Source organism: Notamacropus eugenii, chromosome 3, assembly GCF_028372415.1.
Source record: "Notamacropus eugenii isolate mMacEug1 chromosome 3, mMacEug1.pri_v2, whole genome shotgun sequence".
Classification (NCBI taxonomy): domain Eukaryota; kingdom Metazoa; phylum Chordata; class Mammalia; order Diprotodontia; family Macropodidae; genus Notamacropus; species Notamacropus eugenii.
Window position 1 is genome coordinate 426,671,922 of NC_092874.1, and position 27,194 is coordinate 426,699,115.

General features: G+C 40.6%; 1 protein-coding gene across 3 annotated transcripts in view; it reads right to left on the minus strand.

Annotated features, from left to right (window-relative positions):
* KBTBD12 (kelch repeat and BTB domain containing 12) overlaps nt 1-25,834 on the minus strand; it is a 78,270-nt gene extending 52,436 nt beyond the window's left edge. For 2 of the 3 annotated variants that reach the window (XM_072598325.1, XM_072598322.1), the window contains exons 1-3: nt 25,746-25,834; nt 10,087-11,264; nt 6,110-6,380 (exon numbers count right to left, since the gene is read on the minus strand). In XM_072598325.1, coding sequence (XP_072454426.1) covers nt 6,110-6,380; nt 10,087-11,168 — 1,353 coding nt within the window. In that variant the 5' untranslated portion in view covers nt 11,169-11,264; nt 25,746-25,834. Of the gene's footprint in view, nt 1-6,109; nt 6,381-10,086; nt 11,265-25,440; nt 25,656-25,745 lie in introns of those variants that run through there. The other variant, XM_072598324.1, reaches the window with a different exon arrangement.
* Nucleotides 25,835-27,194: the final 1,360 nt, after the last annotated feature.

Here is a 27,194-nt window from a genome sequence, read left to right on the forward strand (position 1 = left end):
TTTTTATTATGAAGCAACAACTGAGTCTTAAAAATGAAGCCAAACTACTTTAGCTAATTTTTAAAACACATTTCTATTTTGTTAAACTATATAGTAGTGTCCTTGAAGAAGGGATCTGAAAGGCTAAACTTTCATTTTGTGAAACATTTCTTCTTTATAGAGTCTATTTAGGCAAAACTGATGGAGTCACAAAAATATTTTGTTTTAATAATTTGCTAAACATTTTCAGACTATAATTTCTTATAACTGGAGTTTACTAAAGAGAAGGGCTTTATAGTGCTTCTTATACCTTGGCTCTACTGGTTTGTACATTCCTCGAAGAAAGAATTGTCCTTTCTGTTTTAGAATATTGTGTCATGAAGACTGTAGATCCTGAATAAGTAGGGAGTTGAGATTATTATTTTTTTTGACATGGGGCCTCATCAAGGAATTACCATGTAACTAAGGGATCATTTTAATGACTTTGGGTGTCTAGACTTGTCAATCCTTGAAATTCAGAGAGCAAAGGGAGATATAGTGAAGTTGTTAGGCCCAGTTTAAGATAATGATCACATATATAGCACAAAGGCAGAGGAGAAAGGGACTACAATCCAACATCGAATATCATATGGAGCAGAGAATACTCCTATTTAGTAACAAGCAGCTTATTCATTATAGAAGTGAACAAGCAAATAGATGAAAAGCATAAGTGTTTGTTGAGTGAAATGTTGAAGAATGGCAGAAACTGTTTTCTTTATGTCTAGCTCATCATACAAATTTTTATAAATTTTACCAAAAAGAGAAGTAGAGTCTTATACCTTCTTAATATAACCTGTTCCATCTCTCCCTCCAACCATTTACCTGTCCCTATGCTAGCGGAAGTGACTTACCTACAATCAGACCATTGGCAAGTTGGGACCAGAAGTCCCAGTTCCTTGTTTTTCACCCTCTCATGCTACCTATCCCCTTGGCTACCCCAGTACTCAAGGCTTCCTTCTGCTGGCAGTGTTGTATACTTCAAACCTTTGCTTCCCCCCTTTCCCACTAAAGAGGACTACTGACCCATCCTCTCCTAGGTAATGTGGTTGTATATCAACAAGGGCTTAATGCTAACCATGCCTAACCTTAAAGATAAGCCTATGGGAAAGGTTTGTTAAAAGTGAGATTTTGGATCACAAGTTCTGACCCATGAATCAACAACCAGGGATAAATGGATTACATGTCTAAATAATTTACAATTATTCATATACCCATACTTTTATCAAGGACACACATCAAACTGGCTGCATAGCTATTTCTACAGGGGCAATATTAAGGCTCCGTTACACTTCACAGACTTGGCAGGGCATTCAATCTAAGGGTTTCTCAACCAATCTTTTTCCCTTGTTTATGGACAATGGATGTGATCTAGGAAAACTGCCTGCAAATTTAATTTTTGTAAATTGTATAGATATCTAAAATAAACTAAATAGAGGTTGTTATATAAAATAACATTGTGGTAAATAAATCCTTTGATAAAGTATCCTTTTGTGATGCAAATAATCACCTCTTAATTTTTGTAAATCTGGATTTTGAGAAACCATGTTTGGATTTGCTTAAAATGAAAGATATTTATAATCTCTTTTGAAGTGCTATGGAACTTGGAGGTGGGGGAATAAGAAGTAGGTGCCTAATTTAATAACAGACTGTTGCATAATAACACTCTACATTTCTGCTTTCTAAAGCCAAAGATTTTAAGTAAACCAATATGCTAAATTTATTCTTATTTTAAATTTCTTTCTTTATTTAAGCATTTGATCTCTATTTTAGCAGAAGAATAGCTCCTGAATTGTTTTTCTGAGGCTTTGTCATGGAAATCTTGATATGTAAATTCTGTTTTAGGTCCATGATTAGTTCATAATTTTAGTTATAATCAACTTGAAAAATTTGACAGTGAGTTATCATGAAGACTACGTTGTTTAGTTGTTTTTCAGTGATGTGAACCCATTTGGGGTTTTCTTGGCAAAGACATTGGAGTGGTTCAAAATCTCCTTCTCCAGTTCATTTTGCAGATGAGGAAACTGAGGCAAACAGGGTTAAGTGCCCAGGGTCACACAGTTAATAAGTATCTGAAGCCAGATTTGAACTCAGGAAGACGAGTTTTCCTGACTTCAGGCCCAGCACTCCATCCACTGCCCCACCTAGTTGCCCTATGAAGATTACAATTTCAATTCAGAGCATAATTTTAAAATGTGGTAAGATTTTGTCATTCATAGCGGTAATTTTGTGTTAAGTGGTCAAATTGAATCTTTTTTGAGTAAGTCGATATAAAAGTTTGTTCAAGTCTATTAGGGAACAAAATATTAAGACAGAAAGAAATTTTCTCTATTGTTTATCATACATGTCTCCATTAAATCTGGGCCAGCAGGTTAGAAAATCTGACTTTTAACCTTTCCCACAAGCTTACGTTGGAGGTTAGGCATGGTTACCATTAAGCCCTTGTTGATATACAATTTGATTACCAATTACCTAGGAGAGGATGGACCAGTAGTCCTCTTTCTCACTGGTGTTCCAGTGGGAAAGGGGGGAAGGAAAGGTCTGAAGTATACAACACTATAGAAGGAAGCCTTGAGTACTGGGGTAGCCAAGGAGAGAGGTAGCATGAGAGGGTGAAAAAAGCATGAAATTGGGGATTCTGGTTCCTACTTGCCTCTAAAGCCAGTGGTATGATTGTAGGTAAGTCACTTCCCCTAGTCTATCTGATTCAAAAGGGGCAGGTAAATGGTTGTGGGGGAGTGAGGGAACAGGTTATATTAAGAAGATGCAGTCATGCGAAGAAACTCAAGTTGGTAGAGACCATTGGGTAAAGATCAGTGGAGGCAGAAACATGTTATGTTATCATTTTCATATACTATAGACCAGAATGGAAGAAATAGACAAAGAGTTTTGGGAGACAGAGCACAAGCCTGGCACAGAGGTGTAATATAATAGTAAATCTGGAATCTGTGGGAGTTCTCTTACTGCCAGAATCAGATCAACTAATAATTTCCTGACTTTCCTCAGTAATAATTTCTCCCTTCCAAAGGTAAAGCAACTAATAAAGGGAAAGGCTTATTCTGGATCTGAGTATCCTCAAAAAGGAAAAAGATTGGCTGCTAGGGGTGGAATTGTTGAGAAGAGTGGGGATAAGTGATTACGCCATCTAACTTTTTTCTAGAGAATGAGAGAAGAGATGGATACAATCTGACCTTCCCCCAAGATTTTGGGAGAACAGGTTGTAAAGCATTTAGAAAAATAATAGGTAGAATCCTATGAACAAAATTCTACAGAAGTTAGTCAAGGTGGGATGGGAGCTCTCAAGAATAAAATTCTAAAGACAAAAAAGAGAAAACCATTTCAGTGGGGAGGAATAGGTATACTGGTCTAAAGATGTGGATGCATAGAGAGCTCCTTGACTAATTTAGATAAAAAAGGATACATATACACACATATGTCTGTTATCTATATCTATATATATGACGGCAGGTAGCAAAGGCAAATAATAGAAGATGAATGAGAAAGTACAGTATGGTCCTGATTTAGTTGTACAAAAAATACCAAGAGTACTAAAGTTTAGAATGAGCTAAGGCTGGTTAGGAAAGCTAAGGATGACAAAGAACATTTCTTTTAAAGCTATATTGGAAATCAAAAAATGAATAAGATCACTGTGCAGGGTGGATGGGATTATGAGAACAGATTACAAAGAGAAAACAAAGATGCTTAAATCATAATTTTATTTTCTTTGCCAAGGAAAATTATATTTGGATTGAAAATAGAACAAAAATGGTTGATAGGGAGTTGTTATCCAACGTAAGCACACAGAAAATAAGATCTAGTTATCTTTGATAAGTTCAAGTTACTAGATCCTAAATTATAATCTATACTAATATAATCTATAAAATATATAATATAATCTAAAGTACAATCCTAAATTGTGGGAAGAACTGATAGATGTGATTGCTGAGACACTGTTAGTGATCTTTGAAAGATAATGATAAGTAGAAGAGGTACTGGAGGATGGGAGAAAAACAAGACATCTTGATGATTAAAAAGGTGATGGTGGGGGAGAGAATGGAATTAATGTGACTTTGTTTCCTGGGAAAATGCTACAATAAATCATTAAAGAGATAATTAATGAACATCTAGATAAGGAAGTAGTGAACCCAATGAACAGGTTATGACAGACTAAAATCATATACTTTTTTCAACAAGATTTTGTTGCTCAGTCATTTCAGTTGTGTTTGACTCTCCATGACCCCATTTGGGTCATTTCTTGGCAAAGATACTGGAGTGGTTTGTCATTTCCTTCTCCAGATCATTTTACAGATGAGGAAACTGAGGCAAATAGGATTAAGTGACTTGCTTAGGGTCACACAGCTGAGGCCATACTTGAACTCAGGAAAAGGAATCTTTATGACTTCAGGCCCACCACTCTATACATTCTGCTTCCTTGCCGAGGGTCACAGAGCTACTAAGTGTCTGAGGCCAGACTTGAACTCAGAAGATGAGTCTCTAGATTAGACTATTAAATGAAGGTGATGTGGTAGAAAGAGTTATGTTTTAGAAAAGCATTTAACAATGTTTATCAAACTATTCTTATGGAAAAGGAGAAATAGGGGCTAGATACGAGCACTGTGAATCAGAACTCATTGACCAGCCAGTCCCCAATTAGAGTTTAATAATCTAATGTCAACTTGGATGTCATTAATAGTTTAATATCAACTTGGAAGAAAAGTTTCTAGTGAAGTTGTCCAAGGAGCAGCACTTGGTTTTGTGCTGTTTGATATTCTAATCAGTGACTCAGATAAATGCGTAGTTAATGTGCTTATCAGATTGGTAGATGAACTGGTTAATAGATTTAGGATCCCTAAAGATCTTGATAGGCCAGAGTACTGGGCAGACTCGAACAAGATATAACTAAATGTAAAATCTTAGACTTGAGTTTGAAAAATAAATACTACAAGCACACATTGGGGGAGGAGTGGCAAGATATCATTTCTTGTGAAAAAGATCTGGAGTTTTTAGTAGACTTAAAGCTCAATCTAAATCAATATGATGATGTAGAAGCAAAAAAAAAGTCCAATGTAGTTTTTGTAGTAAGAAAGTCCCAATGTCCAGCACTGGGGAGGTGCTAGTGCTTCCATGCTCTGACCTGACAGGATCATATTTGGAACACTGTATGTAGTTTGGGGGATGTCTTTTAGGCGGTAACTGGAATTGTGAAGGGCCTTAAAATTCTGCTAAATGAACATCAGTGGAAGGAATGATGATGTTTATTTGGTGATATTTATCCTGGAGAAGAGAATCCTTAAGGGAGACATGATGGCTGCAAAGTTTTTGCAAAGTTTTCACAAAAAAAGAGAGATTAGATTTGTTCTGATCTGAACCCCAAATGGCAAAACTATAAGTAATGTGTATATTGAGGCAAAAAGTAAAATTTAATCTAGGAGAAATTTTGTGATGATTAGAGCTGTTCAAAAGCAGAATGGATTCCCTTGGGATGGAGTGGTTTCTCCTCAGTGGAGATCCTCAGAGAGTCCAGAATGTTGGAAAGACCTGGATTCAGATCTTCCCTTTGATACCTAATTATGTGACCTCACTTAACATCTCTAATATTGTTACCTTGCTTGTAAAATAGGATGAGTACCTTCTCTAACCCACTAATAGGATTATTATTAATGTATGTAGAAGTGCATTGTAATTATAAAGCATATGAGTTGTTGTTATCTAATCTATCTCCCCTTGTTTTTAACTATAAGGACAGTGATCTTGAAAGGTTCAGTGATTTGTCCAAGGTGATACAGTTTGTATCAGAGCTGGTCCTAATATCTTTGATAAAGAGCAAAAATTGGGAAGTAATCTGAAAAAAAATGCTTATATGTTAAGTGAATTCATGTCTATGTTGAATTCACTTTAAAATTTAATTAGTCTTCTATATTCCTATGTCTAAGCTTCACATTTAACATTCTTATTAGGCAAAACTTTTGTTTCTATGTGGTTGTTTTCTTAACCTAGTGAAGGCACAGTGTTTTAGTTTTCAAGTCAGCATTCTAAATTGCGAAGCCAGCTTGCATGCAAACATGCTGGTTAGGTACATAGGAAATTTCTTAACCTGTGGGGTCCATCCTCCAATCACATAAAGTTTATTATTCACTGTTACCACAGCATGACATGCTAGTTGTAATGGAAGAGGGGCCACCCTTTTCCAGTTGTCATGCTCCACTGAATACTTGTCGACACAGTTTGTAACAAGATACTGGTTTTTCAATTTCATTTGTCCTCCTATAACATAAAGGTCACTATAGACACTGCCTAGGGCATAGAGCTCCCGAAATTCAGTGGCGCATAATTTTTCCCAGAATTTGTTTCCTCGGTTGTGGTACCTGTAAGTGAATGGATAGAAAGTCTGAGATTAGAGATGACATTGCTTTTTAGAGGTCAAAACATCTTGCCCATCAAAACTACTTGAGTCCTTTTCCAAATCACAAATAATGTGCTATGGTTCTTCAAAATGAAGAAAAAAAAGGATTTTTTTTCAAGATTACCAAATTGTTTTTGGAAAAGACTGATGTAGAGAATGGAATGTACATAAAAAGTGTGATAACTTCTTTCTGAACAATTCTAAAATAAAAGCAACGTAATTGTGTCCAGCAGACGGCGTAGTGATTAATAAATATCTGTAGAATTGATGAGAAAAAAAGCCCAGACAGAAAAGCAGAAAGGTAGGAAATAACAATTGTTAAAGACCAGTTTTGATTTCCCAGTTGTGGGGAGAAAATGGCAAGAAACTCTATCAAGGTTAGAAAAATGGGTAGAGACCTCAACAATTCATCTGCAAAAGTTAACAGAAGACACTCGAGGGTAAACAAAACCTCAAATAACTTATTTCCCTAAAATCAAAGCCTATCAAAAAAAACTAGAAAGTTAACTAGAGAATAAGCACCATTTCCAAGCTGTTATCTGTATAAAAAAAAAATTCAGAACTTTCTTAAAGAAGACAAAGGAAATAGAGAGTTTCTATCTAACTCCTACGTCCCTATAGCTTTCACTTATCTGGCACTCAATTTTTTAGGAGGCAGAGTGGAAATTGCAAGAATGAAGACAAGAATACAGAGCCCCTCCAAAATGGATGGTTGGACATTTATGGCTATCCCAGGCCTAAACGGTTACCAGCCTTGTAGATACCATGGAGGAATTTCCCAGAATTCCCTGTCAACTTGGAAGATGTTTTTGCCCTCTTTCCCTCAGTCCCTTCCAACAAGTAGCTTGCAAAGGTGAGGGTAGGTGATGTTTGGCTACAAGACAAATAAATACTGATTCTATTATTTTATCCTTGGGGGGAAAAAGTTAAATACTTCATGTCTTAGTGTCAACCACATTTTATTCAGCAAAAAAGTGTGTCTAGTTGATTTAGTAATCACACTGGGTATAGTGATGGATTTACAGGAAGAGCTGGCTTCAAATCCAATCTGGGTCACTCACTAGCATAGGACCATGGGCAAATCAGTCAAGCTCTCTGATCCTCAGCATCCTCATCTCTAAAATGGGGGTAACCGTACCTGTAGCTCCGATCCCACAGGGATATTGGGAGGCCCACATGAGCAAATGTAGTTAAAGCACTTTGGCAAACCTTAAAGCCCATAGAAATTCCATTATTGTTATCATCATTAATTATTATTACGTTGTATTTTGTTTCTTTACATGTGAAGTGGCAATTATTATATCTGCCCTGCCTACCTCATGGGGGACCAATCAAATGAGGTAATGCTTGAGAAAGGCTTAAAGCACCGTGCACACATAAGGAATATTTGTAAACATCCAGCTGAGGACATTTGTGAGTAACATTGAAAAGTGGAACACGGGATGCTGGGCTTGGCTGCGTTAGGAGGCTATTGTACCACTGAAGGGCAGGACAAAGGGGGGAGAGGAAGAGGAGGAGGAGGGGAGGGAAGATTGAGACAGAAACACATAGAGAGACTGAATGAGAGAGAGACAGTGAAAGGAATGGGGGGAGAGAGACAGAGAGAGAGAATGAGAGAGACAGTGAAAGGGGAGAGGGAGGGAAAGAAATAGACAGACAGACAGAGAAAAACAAAGAGAGAGACAGAGAAAGAATGAGAAACAAGGAAAGGGGAGAGAGACAGAGCGAGGACAGACAGACAGACAGAGAGAGAAAGAGACAGAGACAGAGACAGACAAAGAAACACTGAGACAAAGACACAGAGAGACAGAGAAACAGAACACACAGAGAGAATGAGAGACAGTGAAGGGGGAAGGGAGGGGGAGAGAGAGAGAGAGAGAGAGATGAGAGAGAGAGAGAGAGAGAGAGAGAGAGAGAGAGAGAGAGAGAGAGAGAGAGAATGGGAGAGAAGGTATGTGCCAGTTGCTGGTCACTGTAGTTCAAAGTAGGGCATATTCTAATTCTCCTCTTAGTTCTCAGCTCCTTTCTCTGATCTCTCTCTCTCTCTCTCTCTTTCTTTCTTTTCTTTCTTTCTTCTCTTCCTTCCTTCCTTCTCTCTCTCTCTCTCTCTTCCTTCCTTCCTTCCTTCCTTCCTTCCTTCCTTCCTTCCTTCCTTCCTTCCTTCCCTCCCTCCCTCCCTCCCTCCCTCCCCTCCCTCCCCTCCCTTCTTTCTTTCTTTCTTTCTTTCTTTCTTTCTTTCTTTCTTTCTTTCTTTCTTCTTTCTTTCTTTCTTTCTTTACTTTCTTTCTTTCTTTCTTCCTATTTATCTATCTATGAAGACTTGGACATTTTCTAACTCACAGGAAACCTTTATTATGCTAGGGATTGTAAACAACCTGTTTGGTGTTTGTGTCTTATCGCCTTAAATGATTTTAAGCTCTGTGCTAGGCAGGTCTCAGGAAATATTTGCTGAATAATGAATGCCATGTAATGTATGCCATTCCTCCTCTGACTGATGTGTCAACCTTTTGGCTGGAAAATTTTATTCTGGTATTGCTACTCTTTTAAGATTAAATAAAAAAATTAATATCAGAAAAAACAAAGATCTGCCAACTAAAAATGCAGAATGAAAATTGGCTAAAATGATAAGGTAGGATAAAAAAGAAGTGTTTTTTTGGTCAGTGAAGTTTACATTGAACCATATTGGTATCTCCACAAAAAACTACATCAGGGGTGGAGAACCTGTAGCCTTGAGGCCACATGTGGCCCTCTAGGTCCTCAAGTGTGGTCCTTTGACTGAATTCAAACTTCACAGAACAAATCTCTTCATAAAAAGATTTGTTTTGTAAAACTTGGACTTAGTTCAGGTCACGTGTGCCCTTGAAGCTGCGGGTTTCCCATCCCTGAACAACACAAGTGCTTGCTTGCGGTGTGGAGGAGACTCTAGGTTCTCAAACCCTATGCCAGAGTCACAGCAGAAAATCTGGAAAGTTCGGAAAGGGCTCCAGTGACCATTTCATGGATAATCTGTGAGCTGAAGGCCAGTCTAACTGAGTTCAGGGAGGATCATTATCATCCATTGATGGCCACTTCTGAAACTGGTAACTGACATCAAAGAATTGCTCTTGGCATTGTCAGAAGTGGTTTACTTTTTCATCAGCATAAAAGACTATACTAAATAATAATAATAGCTAACTAATATTTGTGTAACACTTACTATATTCCAGGCCCTAGCTAAGCACTTTAATAATAAAATAAAATAGCAGCCAACATTTATATAGTACTGGCATTCTTCTAAGCATGTTACAATAAACATAACATAACCCTGGGAGGCAAGTGCTGTTATCAACTCCATTTTACAGATGAGGGAACTGAGGCATACAGATACTAAGTAACTTGTCCAGGGTCTCACAGCTAAAAAGTACCTGAGGCTGGATTTGAACTCAGGTCTTTCTGACTTCAAGCCCAGTACTCCATCCACTGTGCCACCTAACTGCCCTTAGAAACAATTAGTTTTAGTTAAAAAGGAAAATCAAATTCATAAAAGACTAATGCTATGATCGAAGCACATGACTGGAAGCTAAGAAATATATAAGCCATATTTTGGGTATGCCCAATGTTATCTATTCCAAGAAATGATGATTTAAACAAATTTGCAAACTGTAATGATTTCACCATCAGGTACACACCGATAGATCTCTACATTCCTGTTCTTTTGCCTGGATAATTTAGAGGCACTGGCTTCCCCTGCCACAATGATGTCATTGTTTTCCATAACGACCCCGGTGCACACAGTTCCTAAGCCTTCTCCATACTTCGGAGAGGAGAGGAAATAAGTCTTCCGTGTTGTGGGAGCATAGCAAAAACTAGCCTCTCCGTAGTTGCCATGCCTCGATCTGATCCCTGTGGAGTTGTTGCCAATACAAAGCAGAAGACTAGTGGTCTCCATTCCGTAACGGAGGTTTAGAGAAGGCTGTTTGGATTTCTTGATGGCATCTAAGGCGCCCTGGATGAGATCGATGCAATCTGAGTTACATAGAAGCGCTGTGTTCCTTTTCAATGCTTCTCTTAAAAAAGAAGGATTCACTAATCCCAGTCTCACTTGTTTCAAAAGTTCAACAAGAGACTCCAGACGCGATTCTCGGTTATGGTTTACCCATCTCAAAACCAAATCCAGAATACTCTCCTCTCGAGAAATATTAAGATCATCTGATTGAATAAGCCCCATCAGTTGGTCCACATCAATTTCTAGAATTTCTTCATGCAAGCTTGCCTCAGCAAAGTGCTGATATAAATATTTCTTGGCTTGATCAGACAAATCTTCTGCCCCAATATGTTTGGCAAAATAATAGATTCCTACGCAATTGGAGGCATCCATGTGGTCCATCATATATTTTTGGCATATGCTGAAGACTTCATCCATTTGCATAAAGTAGGCAGCAACAGCCACAGTCTGTACATTAGCGTTATTGATGTCCAAGTCCACATTGTACATATAGTTCAATATTATAGATACACTCTCTGCTGTAATATCATAGAGTATGACTTCCCTCTGAGCGCATTCAAGCAAACCACAGGTGAACATGGCTTTAAAATAAGGACTAAAGGCTGCCAAAATCAGCCGGTGGCAGGGAAATCTCTCCCCTTCTGCTACAAGCACTACATCTATCATTTCTGCTAATTCTTTCATGTTCTTAATTTTGCTTAGTAATGTCAAGCTATGCTGCTCTTTTTCTTTTCCCACAGTCTTGCTCTCCATGATACATGCCATACTTCTAAAGAGTCTTCTTTGAATTTAGTTTGATTTCCGAGGGACTATTTGCATGTTTAGTTGCTCACAAGGCAACAGAGATGCCACAAAGCGTTCCTGGGGAGAGGAAAAAGCACAATTTTTTAATGAGAAAAAAAATCTTCTATAGTTGAGTGTTAATGCAAATCTAGTTATCGTAAAGGATTCCAAGCGCAGGCGCAGGCTCCCCATAAGTGCTATTTGTTCTGACTTAAGAAGAATAGTTTTATTCCTAAATGAACTGATTTGGTTTGTCATGTTTTGCTTCATTCTGGGTTCTGATGCTTAAGCAAATGAAGTGTAATTTTCTATTTTTTGACATAGATTCACAGAATGCCAGAGTCTTTAGAGACTTTAAAGACCTACTACAGACCTAGGGGAGCTAGGTGGGGCAGTAGGTAAAGCACTCAACCTGGAGTCAGGAAGACCTAAGTTCAAATCTGATCTCAGATACATCCTATCTATGTGACCCTCGGCAAGTTACTTTGCCCTGTTTGCCTCAGTTTCCCCATCTGTAAAGTGAGCCAGAAAAGGAAATGGCAATCCACTATAGCATCTTTGCCAAGAAAGCCCCAAATGTGGTTATAAAGAGAAACAACTAGACCTCCACAACAAACACCTGTGGCCCTGACTTGACTAATGGCAACGTAAACATTTGAACTCCGGTCTCCTGATTTGCAGTCACGCTCTTTCCATCACCCTATCTTTTTTTCACTCTAGCTCTTAAACTACCATGTGAAATGTCTCCCATCTAAATCCCATCTTTTCTCCCTGATGAAAAGAAATAATTCCTAATGCTACTCCTCAAGACTCATTATACTCCGTAGTCCTCAGAGGTGTAATTCTTGACACCTCTGTCTGTGTACATTTTGAATGTCCTCTTTCCATTGAACAATTCTATTGGGCTAGAGCCTTGGATAATTTGGTAACTCTCTTAGACCATGACCATATTTTGTACACAATTCCATATCAGCTTTGGAGAACTCAGATGATATTTATACTTGCTTTCTGCTAGATCTCAAAATGAATATTTACAGTTTGCAAATGTTTACAATTGGAATTATGATGAAGTGATAACATAATACTTAAACTATTATAGACCTGGTTAACATAAATAGTACTCTATTTGCATATTTGTGTCCTATTGACTAAAAAAAATTCACCACTTCTTACGTATGATGTTGTATCATTTCAGTCATGTCTGATTCTTTATGAATCCAACTGGAGGTTTTCTTGGCAAAGATACTGGAGTGGTTTGACATTTCCTTCTCCAGCTCATTTTCTAGATGAGGCAAATGGGGCTAAATGAGTTGCTCAGGATCGCACAGCTAGTAAGCGTCTGAGGCTGGATTTGAACTCATGAAGATGAGTCTTCTTAATTCACATTCTATCCACTATGCTACCCAGTGGCCCTATATAGAGTAGAGCTTTTCTTGAAACTCATATTTCTGAAACCTAGAAAAGGGCCAGCCAAGGCAACCTTGTGTTGCCAGATCTGAACTAAGGGAGAGAGACAGAGGCATGTAGAGTATTAAAAACTTAGAATTCCTCCATAGGCCTCTCAGAAATCTGGATCAAAAGAACTGCTTCTGATCTTAGGCTAATTCATCACGGAGAAAATAATCCAGGCCTTTCACTGGGCTGGATTATTGCATTTCAAATGTGAAGCAGGCATGAAGCTATGTGTCTATATCTATCTATCGACCCTGTCTATCTGTCTATCTGTCCATATCATCTATCTATCTACCTACCTACCTACCTACCTACCTACCTACCTACCTACCTACCTACCTACCTACCTACCTATCTACCTATCTATCTATCTATCTATCTATCTATCTATCTATCTATCTATCTATCTATCTATCTATCTATCTATCTACCTACCTACCTACCTACCTACCTACCTACCTACCTACCTACCTACCTACCTATCTATCTATCTACCTATCTATCTATCTATCTATCTATCTATCTATCTATCTATCTATCTATCTATCTATCTATCTATCTATCTACCTACCTACCTACCTACCTACCTACCTACCTACCTACCTACCTACCTATCTATCTATCTATCTATCTATCTATCTATCTATCTATCTATCTACTCTACCAGTTACACTTCTAAAATACCATCTACCTAGTTGATTACCTTTCCTATCTTCTTACTCAACCCAACTAGCCATCAAGGTAGCCTAGTGCATACAGCATTGGTCTGGAAGACTTGAATGCGAATCTTGCCACAGACACTTACTAGCTGGATGGCCCTAGGCAAACCCTTTAACCTCTTTCAAGTTTCACTTTGCTCATCTGTAAAATGGGGAAGATAATAATTATACACTATATTTCAAGGTTGCTTTGCAGATAAAACAAAAACATTTTAAAATGTTTTGTAAACCTGAAAGTGCTTTAAAATGCTGGTTATTATTAATCATTATGAATTCCTTCTTCACCCCTTTCAATCTGAAATATATAACCACTCAACTGAAATGGCTTTTTCCTAGGTTGCCAATGTTCTAATTGCTAAATCTAAAGGTCTGTTCTTAGTGGTTCTCCTCCTTAACCTCTTGGCAGCATTTGGCATTGTTGATCAAACTTTCTCCAGAATATTCTTTCTTCCTTGGGTTTTCATGACACTGCCCGCCCTCTCTCTCTCTCTGTCTCTGTCTCTTTCTCTGTCTCTTCTTTCTTCCCCACTCTATCCCTTTCCTTCTTGCTTCCTTTTCCTCCCTCTCATCTCTCTCTCCCTCCACCATTCCCCTTTTCTCTTTTCTTCCCCTCATATCTTTCTGTCTCTTTGTGTCTCTGTTCCCCTCCTCTCTCTTTCTCTTCTGTTCTCCCCCATCCTGTTTTTCTTTCTCTCCATCTCTAACTCTGTCTGCCTATCTCTTTTCTTCTGATCTGTCCGGCTAATCTTGTGCTGGATCACTATCCATGGCCTGCCATCACACTGAAGGGGATTCCTGCATGATCTCTCTTAGCATCTCTTCTCTTTTCTCCCTCCATTCTTTTGGTGATCTCACCCATGCCTATAGATTCAGTTATTATCTTTATGCAGATGACTCCCCTTTATATCCAGCCTTCGTCTCTCCCAAGCCCAGGAGAATTATTGACAGCTCTGCTAGACACCTTGAAGTTTATGTCCCTGAAGGTATCTCAATCTCATCATGGCCAAAAACCAGAATCCACTTTTGGTTCCTCTACACCTGCCCCTCTGCCTAATGTTCCTATTTCTGGAGGGGATAGCACTACTTTTCCAGCCCATTCTTGTGGAATCATTCTCAGCTTTTCATTCTGCCTTCTCTCCCTGTCCTATTTTCCTGAACTTGCCAAGTCTTGTGAGTTCTACCACTACAACACCTTTCTAATCAATCCCCCCCATTCTACCCATCACCTCTCACCTGTACAGTGAGGCAGCAGCCTCACAGCACATTCTGTTTCTTCCAGCTCCAACTTATTTTCCATGCAAACGCCAAAATAACCTTCGAAAATCACCAATCTCACAATGTCATTCCCCTAGCTCATAATTATTCAGTGGCTCCCTATTACCTCTAGCATGGAATATAACTTCTTCAGTTTGGCATTGAAAGCCCTTCATACCTCCAGCCTGGCATGCTGAAAAGGTTGCTGACACAAGTTAAAGGGCCTTGGTTCAGATTCTGCTTATCATGTGTGTGACTGTGGCAAACCACTTAGCTTCCTGAGAGCTCCATTTTCTCTAAAATGGGGTTGAGCTGGATGGCTTCTGACCTTCATTTCAGCTTTGAAGACACAATCCCATGATGCTACCCTTCCAAACAGTCCACATTGTTCCCTTTCACATACTCAACATTCAGGCCATGCTGGCCTTTTTCTGTTCCCTGAATTCAGCACCATCTTCTACCACCTCCTTCTCTTTGCACAGACTGACCACTCATATCTGAAATGCACCACCTCCATGTAAGTTCCTGAAGGCAGGATGTAGTCAACTCATTTTGCATCCCCTGAACCTAGCTGTGCCTTGTATACAATAGGCAGCATATATATGCATGCACACACATATACATACATACAATACAATACATTTGTATAAACACACACACATACAGTCAGACATGACTAAAATGACCCAACAATATCGAATTGTGTCCAACTTTTCCTGACTCCATTTGGGGTTTTTTTGGCAAAGATACTGAAGTGGTTTGCCATTTCCTTCTCCAGCTCATTTTACAGATGAGGAAACCGAGATAAACAGGGTTAAGTGACTTGCCCAGGGTCATACAGCTAGTAAGTGTCTAAGGCTGGATTTGAACTGAGGAAGATGAATCTTCCCGACTCCAGACCCAGGACTCTATCCACTTTCTCACCTAGTTGCCTCACATATAACATGTGCATGCAGGCATCTACACATTTACACATATGTAGATACATGTATGTGTATACACCTTATTTCATGCACATACACATATAAATATATGTGTGATACATGCATGTAAATATACATGCATATATACATATATAAGTATATGTGTAATTTTAAAATACACATATGAAACACATCCTGGGCTGGGATGTTTCCATTGGAGCTGAGATCCAGAGGCAGTTCCCTTTGTACAGGGTCTAGATGAGCCTGGTTTGTTCTGAGATTGATCCACAGCTCTTTTCTGGATCCCTAGATGGATGAGGAAATTGAATCCAATCTACTCACTTACTCACTGACTCACTCACTTACTCATGCATATCTAAAATGTATATAAACACACGTACACAAAACTTGTCTTTGGCAAATATGTTCTGTACAAAACATCTTAAAGTTAATTGTGTACTTGGATGCACCCCAAAAACCAAAACATTCGTTCCAATAGAACTAACTTTCAAAACAGAAATAATCGCTTCCCCCACTACGTAGAAATGTTTGTGGTTCTATTTTTTTTAAATGACCAAATATGTGTATAAATATTCCCAAAGACTTCCATTCCTAAAATCTTTCCCACTTTACTGAGAATTTATGGAAAACAGTGATTTACTGTTGGAAATTCTTATCAACTAGGTCTGTAGTCAAGACACCCACAGGTTTTTAAAATGTACCTGGCAGTGCCTTGCTCCTAAAGGCAATGAATAAATACTGTTGAATCCGAGAACTTAAAATGTTTGACTGGTAAAAGCTGAGCAGCAATAATGAAAGCATCGAGACTCAGCTGCTAGCTCCGGCGCTGCTGCTGGCCATGTGAGCTTGTACAGGACTCTTCACTCGTGGAAGCCTCATTTTTGTCATCTGTAAAATGGGGAGCTGGATCTCAAGGCAAGTTTTCTGTCTGTGAGCTGATGGCCAGGCATTGCTCCACAGCGAATGTTGACTCATTACAAACTTTCTACTGTTAAAAAAGTCCTTATTTCTTAAAACTGTACATTTTAAAAGCCGGCTTCTCCCAGCATCTTTCTCCTTCAGCTTCTTCCTCTTCCCAGTTTATTTGTCCTCGGACTCTGAAATGCTGCCAGTACTTTTCTACAGAGAACTTAGATATTTAACTGGTCAAAAATAGTTTGGGTTAGGACACACAGGCCTAGGTGATCACTAAGGATACTTCCAGCTTTATAAATCTCCAGGTATACACACTAGTCCACAGGTACCCTCTGCGTATTCCTGGCTATACTCTGTGTATACCTGCATAGTCTAAACAAATGGGTGTATTTACACACTATTTTAAAGTATAGACAAAGCACAAGTGGATGATAGCTGGAGAATTTTTCTTTTGATGAGGAAAGCAAGGGAGTTATTTATTTCATCAGCAACATACAGCTAGATAACTACCTTTGATGACAGTCATTTTCTGCTTCAAGTTATAGCAGACTAAGCTTGGGCATTCATATTAATAATACAGTTAATAACAGAAAATAAGTAAAAATGTAAATTGCAAAGTTCAACACAAATCCAAAGAACGAAATCTAATTGCTTGCAATGTCACCAGAAAATGTTGTTATATCTACGTTTACTATTTTCATTTTTAGTTTTGATAAATGGATCCAATTACAAGTTTCCAAGGAATAGCACTTCAAATTGGAGCGAAACTGTTGATTTATTCCCAATGCTGATGTTTCGCTTTTCCAATAGTTTATTTTTATAATTCTTACTCAATCTCCAAACTTAATTTTTTAATGGTACAGAGCCTTCCATATAATAACAATGGTTGCATGTATGACTTGCCTACCCTTCCTAAATTAAAAGTCAGAATAACACTAGAACTAGAATTTAAAGCTTTGAGAACTCTAACCTCTTTGCATTCTATTATTTTTGGGCTCATTGTTATGGGGACCTTCTGTGGAAGGAACTCCCTTTATCAATGAGCTCAGCAACTATTTGCAACTTTGGGTCCCTGAGTTACCTGGATTAATGAGGGTTTAAGTGACCTGTCTGGTGTCATATGGCTAGTGTATATCAAAGGCAAAACTCCAACTCAACTCCTCTTAACTCTCGGTCTATCTTCCTACAGACCATGGTATGCTGTTTCTCATATCTGACTATGTATGTAGATAGACAGGTCTTATCTATCTATCTATCTATCTATCTATCTATCTATCTATCTATCTGTCTGGCTGTCTACCTACCTATATCTATCCAATCAGTTGTCAGATGCTTTCATTTCTACCCTTCACATCTCTCCTCTGACACTGCTACCACCGCCCTGGTTTCAGGCCTTCATCCTTGCATGTCTGAACCACTGCAATAACCCGCTGAGTGTTCTCCTTGCCTCATGTCTTTCCCCACTTTAACCCATCCTCCACTCACCTAAAGTTCTCTCTATATCACCCCACATCCCCATTCAATAAAGTTCAGCACCTCCCTGTTACCTCTCCTCCCCTCCCCTCCCCTCTGCTCTCCTCTCCTCTCTCCTGTCCCCTGTCCTGTCCTCTCCCTCTGGACCCTCCTAGCTTGAAAGTGATTGTCAATAGTAACTGTTGCTGGTTCCCACCCAGCCTGATGTTTTTCTTTTCCTGACCTCATTAAAGGGGCCATGCCCTGGCTACCGTCTTAAGTAGGCCTATTCAATGAATGGCCGTTGCCTTACCCAAAGTGAGTGTCTGCAAAGACTGTGCATCCTGGGTCATCTCCAGTCATCCTGATGAATATCTGGTCACTGGAATGAGATGGCTCTAGAGAAGTGAGGCTGGTGACCTGCACAGCCCTCCCTCACTCCAAACAAAGTCAAGTACAAGCCATGTCACCATTTCTCTGATGGCATGGTCTCCTTTGGCAACACAGGACAAACACACACAAGAGCAACTATAAAACCTTCTGGTTTTCAAAGCCCTTCCTATATCCCCAATCCTCTTACACCTTTATCTCCAACACAGACTCTTTGATCTGGTGACACTGGTTTCCTGGCTGCTCCACAGGAGGCTCAATTTTCTGACTCTTAATCCTTCTCACTGACTGCTCCTCCATGCCCCTAGCCTCCTCCAGGTCTTAGCTAAAGTCTTACCTCCTGCAAGGAGCCTCTGCCAATCTTTCTTCCCTGTGAATTACCTGCCTTCCCCAATTTGTCCTGTGTATGTTGTTCATACATAGTTCTTTACATACTGTTTCCCCTATTAGACCGTGAACTCTTGGAAACCAGGGTCTTTGGTTTTCTGGGGTTATTTTTTGTCTTTTTGTGAAACCCCCAACACTCAGAGCCTTGCACATAGTAGGTACTTTTCATAAATGCTAGTTGATTGACTATAGTTAGGCTCCCCTGAAGTTATTTGAATTTGCACTTCATATTCATCGGGCTGGAACTAATTACCGTATTTTACATAATTATAACTTAAATAGAGTGAATTCAAATACAATTGACCACTTCAGGGGATTCATTATTCCCATTCATCTGGATTTAGCTGTATAAAAAATGCCAGTACATCTCGTTAATGGGGACAGGAGTAGAGGTCAAGGTGAGTGTGGGGAAATTGCCCTCAGAGATTCTGTCTTCGCCTTGCTCCAATTAATTTCAGCTCTGCCTCAGCCCTCAACCCGGGACCTCCATTTGCTGTTTTGCAGGAGAGTAGATCTATTTTTCCATTGACAGTGAATTTAACTTTTCCTTTGAAAGTAACCATTAGGTTCCATTTATTCATATTATAGTTCAATTACTTCGATACTTTGAAATGTCATTGGCATGACATTTGCATGATATTAGCATGAAATGTCATTGGAGGGACCATTCCCTTCCCTGATGTAGGACCACAACCCCTCTTTGGTTGTAGATGGTCTTGAGGATGGATGTGGCTGAAACATTTATTACCCTGAAGCCAATGGTGGCGAATATCTTCAGACTTAGCTGGACTGGCTCTCTGGAAACAGACTAAAAGTCATTTCTGGGCTCTATCAAGTTTGCATTCCAGTGGCACAGCCTTGGAGGCATCAGAGTAATGAAGTATTTGAATAGGGCTTTAGTGGAGAAAGTTAGAGCATCATGGGCTAGAGCAGTGTTTGTTCATAGCACATAATCATTGCTTACAGAATGGATCCTATGGGACAAGGTGGCCATGACACACAACTGGTACTGGTTTAGAGCACAGTATATTCACGTTGAATTTATCTGGGAGTTCAAAGTTCTCAAAGGCCTAGCTATTTTTTTAACCAATGTTACCATCCTACTGCCTTCTCAAATACAATGGTTGGAGGACAAGCTTTTGTTTATTTTTTTTAGGTTTGCATTATTTAGGATTAGAGCTCTGTCACTGGTGATCTTTACCATATATGAAAGTCATGGTCAGTGCTTCACGTGGCTGCCTTCCTGTCTTAGTACTGTAGTGCAGTGTACAGAGCACTGGGCCTGGAGTTAGGAAGGCCTGAGTTGAAATCTGGCCTCAGACATTTAATAGTTTTATGACCCTGGGCAAGTCACTTAACCTCTGTTGGCCTCAGTTTCCTTATCTGTACATCGGGGATAATTATATCTCCTAGAGTTGCTGTGATTCTCAGATGAGATATCTGTAAAGTACTTAGCATGATGCCTGGAGCATAGCAAATGGTTCACAAATACTTGTTCCCTTTCCCTCCCTCCAATCATGTACACAGTCTGTGTTGACACTTTATTCTGTTGACACTAAGGGTACAAAGATAAAAATGATTTAGTCTCTGTCCTCAAGGATCTTATATGGGGAAGACAACATGTACAAACATAAGTGGATACATAATACAGGATGTCCTAAGCCCCAGTTTTAAGCTATTAAAGCTTAAAACTCCACTAAGACTTTTGGAACACCCTGTATATACAAGGAAAATAATACAAAGCAATTTGGGGGAGGCAGGGGAGGATCTAGAGGTTGTTGTTGTTCAGTTGTGTCTGACTCTTCATGACCCCGTTTGGGATTTTCTTGGCAAAGATACTGGAGTGATTTTCCACTTCCTTCTCCAGCTCATTTTACAGACTGGGAAACTGAGGCACACAGAGGTAAGTGATTTGTCCAGAGTCACACAGCTAGCAAGTGTCTGAGGCTGCATCGGAACTCAGGAAGATGAGTCTTCCTGAATTCAGGTCTGGTGCTCTGTGTACCATGGCACCACTTAGCTGCCCCTTCCAGCAGGTATGGGGATTAGGACAGGTCCCTTGTAGTGGTCAGTGATTAAACTGAGCTTCACGGGAAGCTAAGGATTCCAAGAGGGAAGAAGATGAGGAAGAAATGACTTACAGGCATGGGAGGTCATTGGTCAACAGACATTTATTAAATACTTCTTATATGTTAGGCTCTGTGCTAAGTACCAGAGATATAAAGTAAGGCGAAAGCAGTCCTTGCAGATGAGCTACATTCTAATGCAGGAAACAGCATGTAAGTAACTTAGTAGATACAAGAAATATGCAGGATGGATGGGAGCTTGAGAGGAGAGAGCACTAGCAGTTGGGAGAGGATGAGGAGGGTGGGTAGGGCCAGAGGTCGGATATGAGCTGAATCTTGAAAGAAGCTGGGGGAACCAACAGGAAGAACTGAGAATGGCACCAAGGTTGTGGGGCCTGTGGGGTGATGGGAGGATGATGGTGTCCTTAAACAAAAATAGCAAAGTTAGGAAGAGGGCAAGATTTGGGGAAAAGATAAGTTTTTTTTTTAACATGTTGAATTTGAGATGATTATGGGACACCCAGTTCAAGATGTCTAAGAAGTGGTCTTAAAAAGGAGCTCGGAAGAGAAACTAGGAATCGATAAAGATCTGAGAATCCTCATGGGGATAATAACTGAGTCCACAGGAATTAATTTAATTAACAAGTGAGAGTAGGGAGTGAAAAGTGAGGAGGGCCTGGGACAAAGCCTTGGAGGACAACCATAGTTAGTGGATGTGATATTGATGAAGGGCAAAGGCATCTGAGAAGAGGCAGATAGATGGGAAGGAGAACTGAGTGTACTGTCCTGAAGTCTCAGAGAGGAGAGTCTTCAGTGGAGGTCATCACAAGTGTTGAATGTTGCAAAGAGATGAAGGATGAGGTCTGGTAAAAGGACATTAGATTTAGTAAAGTAAGAAATCACTGGCAACTGGAGACGGAAGCTTCAATTGAATGGAGTGGTTAGGAACCAGAATACAGAGGATTTAATAATAATAATAATGATAACTAATATTTATATAGCACGTACGTGCCAGGCACTATACTGAGTGCTCTATAATTATTACCTCAAATGACCCTCACAACGACCCTGGGAGGCAGATGCTCTTATTATCTCTTATTTTACAGATAAGAAAGCTGAGGCGAGCAGAGGTTAAGATCATATAGTTAGTAAGTGTCAGAGTCTGGATTTGAACACGGGTCTTCTTGACTCCAACCCTGGTACTCTATCTACTATGCCAGAAGAGGAGTTGGAGGTACCAAGAAAGGCCTTCTTGAGCAGTTTGGCCATGGAAGGAGAGCATAGTACAGTATGAGCAAATGTACGGAGATAGGTCACAGAATATCACGTGTGAAGGGCAGCAAATAGGTCAGTTGAGCAGCACTGTGGAATATGTGAGAGGAATGTTGTGTAATACGTCTAGAAAGACAGGCTCAGCAGAACCCTTCCCTTAGAGTCCCTACAGGAGGATGAGAATGGATTTGGGGAGTCTGTAGGATCACATGTACTTCTGGTTGGCATTTAAAGCTCTTTACAACATGAATCTACTCTGTCTTTCCAATCTTCTTATACCTTAATCCTCTTCATGGACTCTATGATCCAGCCCTAACAATCAATTGTTAATTCCTTGCACATTATACTCTATGTCTTTTCATTGACCATCCTTCCTGAAATGATCTTCCTTTTCTTCTCTACCTCCTGCAATCTTTAGTCTCCTACCTTTCCATATTTATTACGTATTACTCGTCTTCACATTCTATATGATCCAACCAAATTGGCCTACTTCTTTGAAACTCTCAGAGGATGGTTCATTTTCTATCTCTCTACTTACTTGTATCTTATCTCTTTAATTTTGTCCCTCATTTCTTTCTCTTGGTCTCTTCCTCCTTGTTGTTCAGTCATTCATGTTTGACTCTTAATGTCTCCATGGACCATAGCACTGATTCAGGCCCTTTCATCCCTCACTATCTCCCAAAGTCTGCCCAGGCTCATGTTCATTGTTTCCATGACACTATCTAGCCCTCTCATCCTCTGCTGTCCCCTTTTCCTTCTGCCTTCAATCTTTCCCAACATCAGGATTTCTTCCTCATCCCCTTCACAACTTAGCTTCAGTGCTACCTTCTGCATGAAGACTTTCCAGGTTCTCCTAGCTCCTAGTACCTCCACTGCCCCCAAAACAGAATACCTTATCTTTTTCCTAAAGCCATCTGTCTTTCAGTAAACCGATTCGGGTCCTCAAGGAACTCACATTCTAAGGCAGAGACATTTATGCATATAAACACATAAGAAACATATATAAGAGACTTTGTTAAGAGGAGTAACGTGTACTAAGTCTGGAAAAGTAAGGTTTGTATGAAGGCCCGGGATTCCTAGCCCCAGTAGGTGAAGTTGATGAGGAAGAAAATTCCAGGCATTGGAGATGGCCACTGAAAAGGCATGGAGGTGAGAGATGGAGTGGTATGGTTTAGCAAGTGGCCAGTACAGCTGGACTATACAGCAGGCAGAGGAGAAAGTGATATGTAAGAAGGCTAGAAAGGCAGAGTGGAGTCATCTTGTAAATGCCAATTGGAGGAGTTTAGATTTGATCTCAGAGGTGATAAGAACCACTAGATTTTATTAACTGGGGAGGCAGGGTGACTCAGTAAATCCTGTGCTCTAAAAAACTCACTTTAGTGGTTAGGTGAAGGATGGATTAGAATGGGGAAGAGACAGTGCAAGGGGATGAACTACGGATCAGTTGCAAAGGTCCACACAAAGAATGATTAGACCCCGAAACTGGATGGTAACTGTAGGAATAAACAGAAGGTGAGAGACATATTGTGGACAGAGAAATGACAAGAATTGGCCAATGACAGAATATGCAGGCTGAGTTGCTGTTTGCCCTTCATTGTGGAAGAGGACCATGACATCAGGGAAGTGATGCTATGACAGGTTGAGTAGGAATGAAAAGTTGGAAATGACACCAAGTTTTCAAACCTGGGTGATTGCAAATGTGGCCCTCCCACTTAAGGGTAGTCCAGAAGAAGAGTGGGTTTGAGGGGAAAGATAATGAGTTTTGTTTTGGACTAACTGATTTGAAATGGCTAGGGGACACCTAGTTTGAAATATCTAATAGGTGGCTACCAGAATTCAGGAGTTCTTCTCCTTCAGTAAGGCTCCTAGAAGTTGTTCACATTCTTTGCCTTTACTTTTCCACCTCTGACTTCTGTCTTAACTCCTTACAATCAACCTTGTCACTACCACGCCACAGAAACTGCTCTTTCTGAGGTCACCAAAGGTTAACTTCCCATGCAGTCCAGTGACTTTCTTTCTGTCCTCATTTTCAGGACATATCTGAAGGAAGTGGCACTGCTGACCCTGTCTTCTTTCTGCATACTCTCTCCTCCTAAGGTGTTTATGACATTCTTCTGTCTTCCTACCTTTTGGACTGATGCTTTTTGGTGTCCTTTAGAGGACTTAGGAGGACAGCCCCCTATGTGTGGATGATCCTCAGGGTTCTGTCCTAGGCCATCTTTTTTCTCTCTCTCTGCACCCTCTTTCTTGGTGATCTCCTCAGCCCTCATGGGTTCAGTGATCATCTCTGTGCAGCTGACACAAATCTGCATGTACAATCCTCATCTCTCTCCTAAGCAGTAACAATGAATCTCAGATTATCTGCTGGACATCTCTACCTACATGTTCCACAGGCATCTCAAACTCAACATTTGTAAATCAGAACTCACTATCTTTCCTCTCAAACCCTTCCTTCCTGCTAACTTCCCTAATTCTGTTGAGGGTAACTATCTTCCAGTCCCTCATGTTCAAGACCCTGGAGTCATCCTCTCACTCATTTTCCAACTCTGATGTGTGGCCAACTCGAGTCGATTCTACCTCTTCTTGCCTTTGTCCCACTCTGTCTACTCAAGACACAAACAGCCTAGATCAGTTCTCATTATCTCTTGCTTGGGCTGTTACATTATCCTCTTAACTGACCTCCTTGAATCCAGTTATTTTCTTCTTCAGTACATTGACTCACCAATACCAAATCGATGTTCTTAAAGCACAAATCTGACCACGTTTTCTTCCTACTGAAGAAGCTTCTCTTTTCATTGGGATTACATATTATTCACTCATATATTATGTGTTCCAGACAAAATAGCCTCCTTATTCCCAATATCAGACATCCATTTCCTGCCTTTGCACAGGAAGCACCATCCATCATAGCTAAAGTGTTTTTCTTTCTCATCATTACCATTGGGAAAACACACACAGACACAGACACACACACAGATACACACACACAGACACACACAGACACACAGACACACAGACACACACACACACACACACACACACACACACACACACACACACACACACACACACACACACACACACCCCTCTGCATTTTAAGCATCCCAGGATTGTCATTCACTAGCCCCTACCCGCTTTCTTAGAAATTCCAGGACCTTCCATCTGCTTATAGCCACATTTTTTCTTTAATGTTACAACGTATCCGAATGTCTTATCAGGCAGTTTTAAGCTCTCAGAACTACACTAGCACTGAGATGTTAGGGACACTTCTCCCAATTACAGTGTGAGCTCCTTAGCACTATAATGCTCTTTCATTCACCAGAAGGCTTTGCAAACACAGTCCTATACAAATGTGAGTCGTCCCGTTATCATTTTTACCATAATCCAAGACATTACTAAATACCTTTCTTGAATGAGGAACTGTCCAGTTGCAGTCCCTGGGGTCCAACAAACTGTTACAACTTGGTCCGGCAAAAGAAAAGGGCTCTGGAGCTAGAAGTAGCTTAGGGTCCCCCATTAGCCACGGACTTGGCTGCATGGCACTGGCCAGCCCCCTCCCCTCTCTGGGCCTCTATTTGCTTCTGGGCAAAGTGAGCAGGTTGGACCAGATGCTGAGTAAGGCCCCCAAGGCCCAGCGGGCCGGCGTCCCCCCGCCCCTTCCCCGATGCACCCCACTCCCCCGCTTCCCCCCCTTCCTCAGGTCTCTACCTTCCCGGGAGCGGGGCGCGGCCGGGGGATCGGGGGGCTCAGGGGCAGCTGCAGAAGCCCCGCCTGACACTCATACCCAGACACGCACACTGCCCAATATGGGCCTCCCCGAGACTGCCAGAGATATAAATAGAAAGGGGGGAGGGGAGGGAATGAGGAGTTGACTGGGGGGCGGGGGGTTGGGGAGGAGAAGGGAGGCCGCGGAGGGGGAGGGGAGCGGAGGAGGAGGAGGTGGTGGCAGCGGCCCCCGGGGCTATGGCTCGTGGAAGGTCTGGCTCCTGTGTGACAGGCAGTGTGGTAGGGGCTGCTTGGCAGGAGAGGAGGGCAGCGGCCTCAAGGGCTGCCAAGCCCCAGGTTCAAATCCTCCCTCCTCTTCATCCTGGTTGTGCCTAACCAAGGGCAAGTATGTTTCTGCAGTTCTCTCGTTAATGCATTTGTTAAGCACCTAGTAGGGCTGGGCATGCAGGTTCTTTTTATTCACCCGTTATTAAACACTTAGTAGGACAGGGGATACAGTTTCTCTTAGTTCATCCATTTATTAAAAACTTACCAGGACTGGAGATACAGTTTGTCTTTGTTCACCTATTTATTAAAAACTTACCAGGACTGGGGATACAGTTTGTCTTTGTTCACCCATTTATTAAAAACTTACCAGGACTGGGGATACAGTTTGTCTTTGTTCACCCATTTATTCAAAACTTAGTAGGACTGGGGATAGTCTTTCTTCATTCATGTATTTATTAAGCACCTAGTAGGGATGGAGATACAGTTTCTTCTCATTCATCCATTTACTAAAAGCAGTAGGACTGAGGACTGTGTTCCTCTTTCCTTGCTGAAGAATACCATGCTATCAGAGAAATGATGACAGATATTCATCAGGATGACTGGAGACGACCCCAGATGCACTGGGTGATCTTGGGCCCTTTAGACCAAGGTCTTTGCAGGTACTCACTTAAGGTGAGGCAAAGTCCATCCAATGAACAGGACTGTTTAAGAAGTAGCCAGGGCATGGCCCCTTGAATGAGGCCAAGAAAAAGAAAGACCAGGTTGGGAGGGAAACAGCCGCAGTTAGTATGATGAATATCTGGTCACTGGATTCAGATGCCCTTGCACAGCCTTCCCTCACTCAAAACATAGTCAAGTGCAAGTCACGTCATCATTTCTCTGATGGCGTGGTCTTCTTCAGCAACAAAGGATGAGCACAGTAGAACTGAGGATACAGTCCCCCTCATTCATTCACTTATTAAGCCCCTACTGGGGCAGGGAACACAGACCCTTCCCTAAATATTGGGGAGGGGGACCGAGAGGGGAAATAATAGGTACAAACTTACATAGCCTACATGTTATATTCATGAAATAGCCTTTGCCCTCAAAAAATTCAACTTTTATGCAGGAGGAAGCAAAGTGTGAATATTTAAATTTATCCTATTTTCATGAAAAGCCCCCACT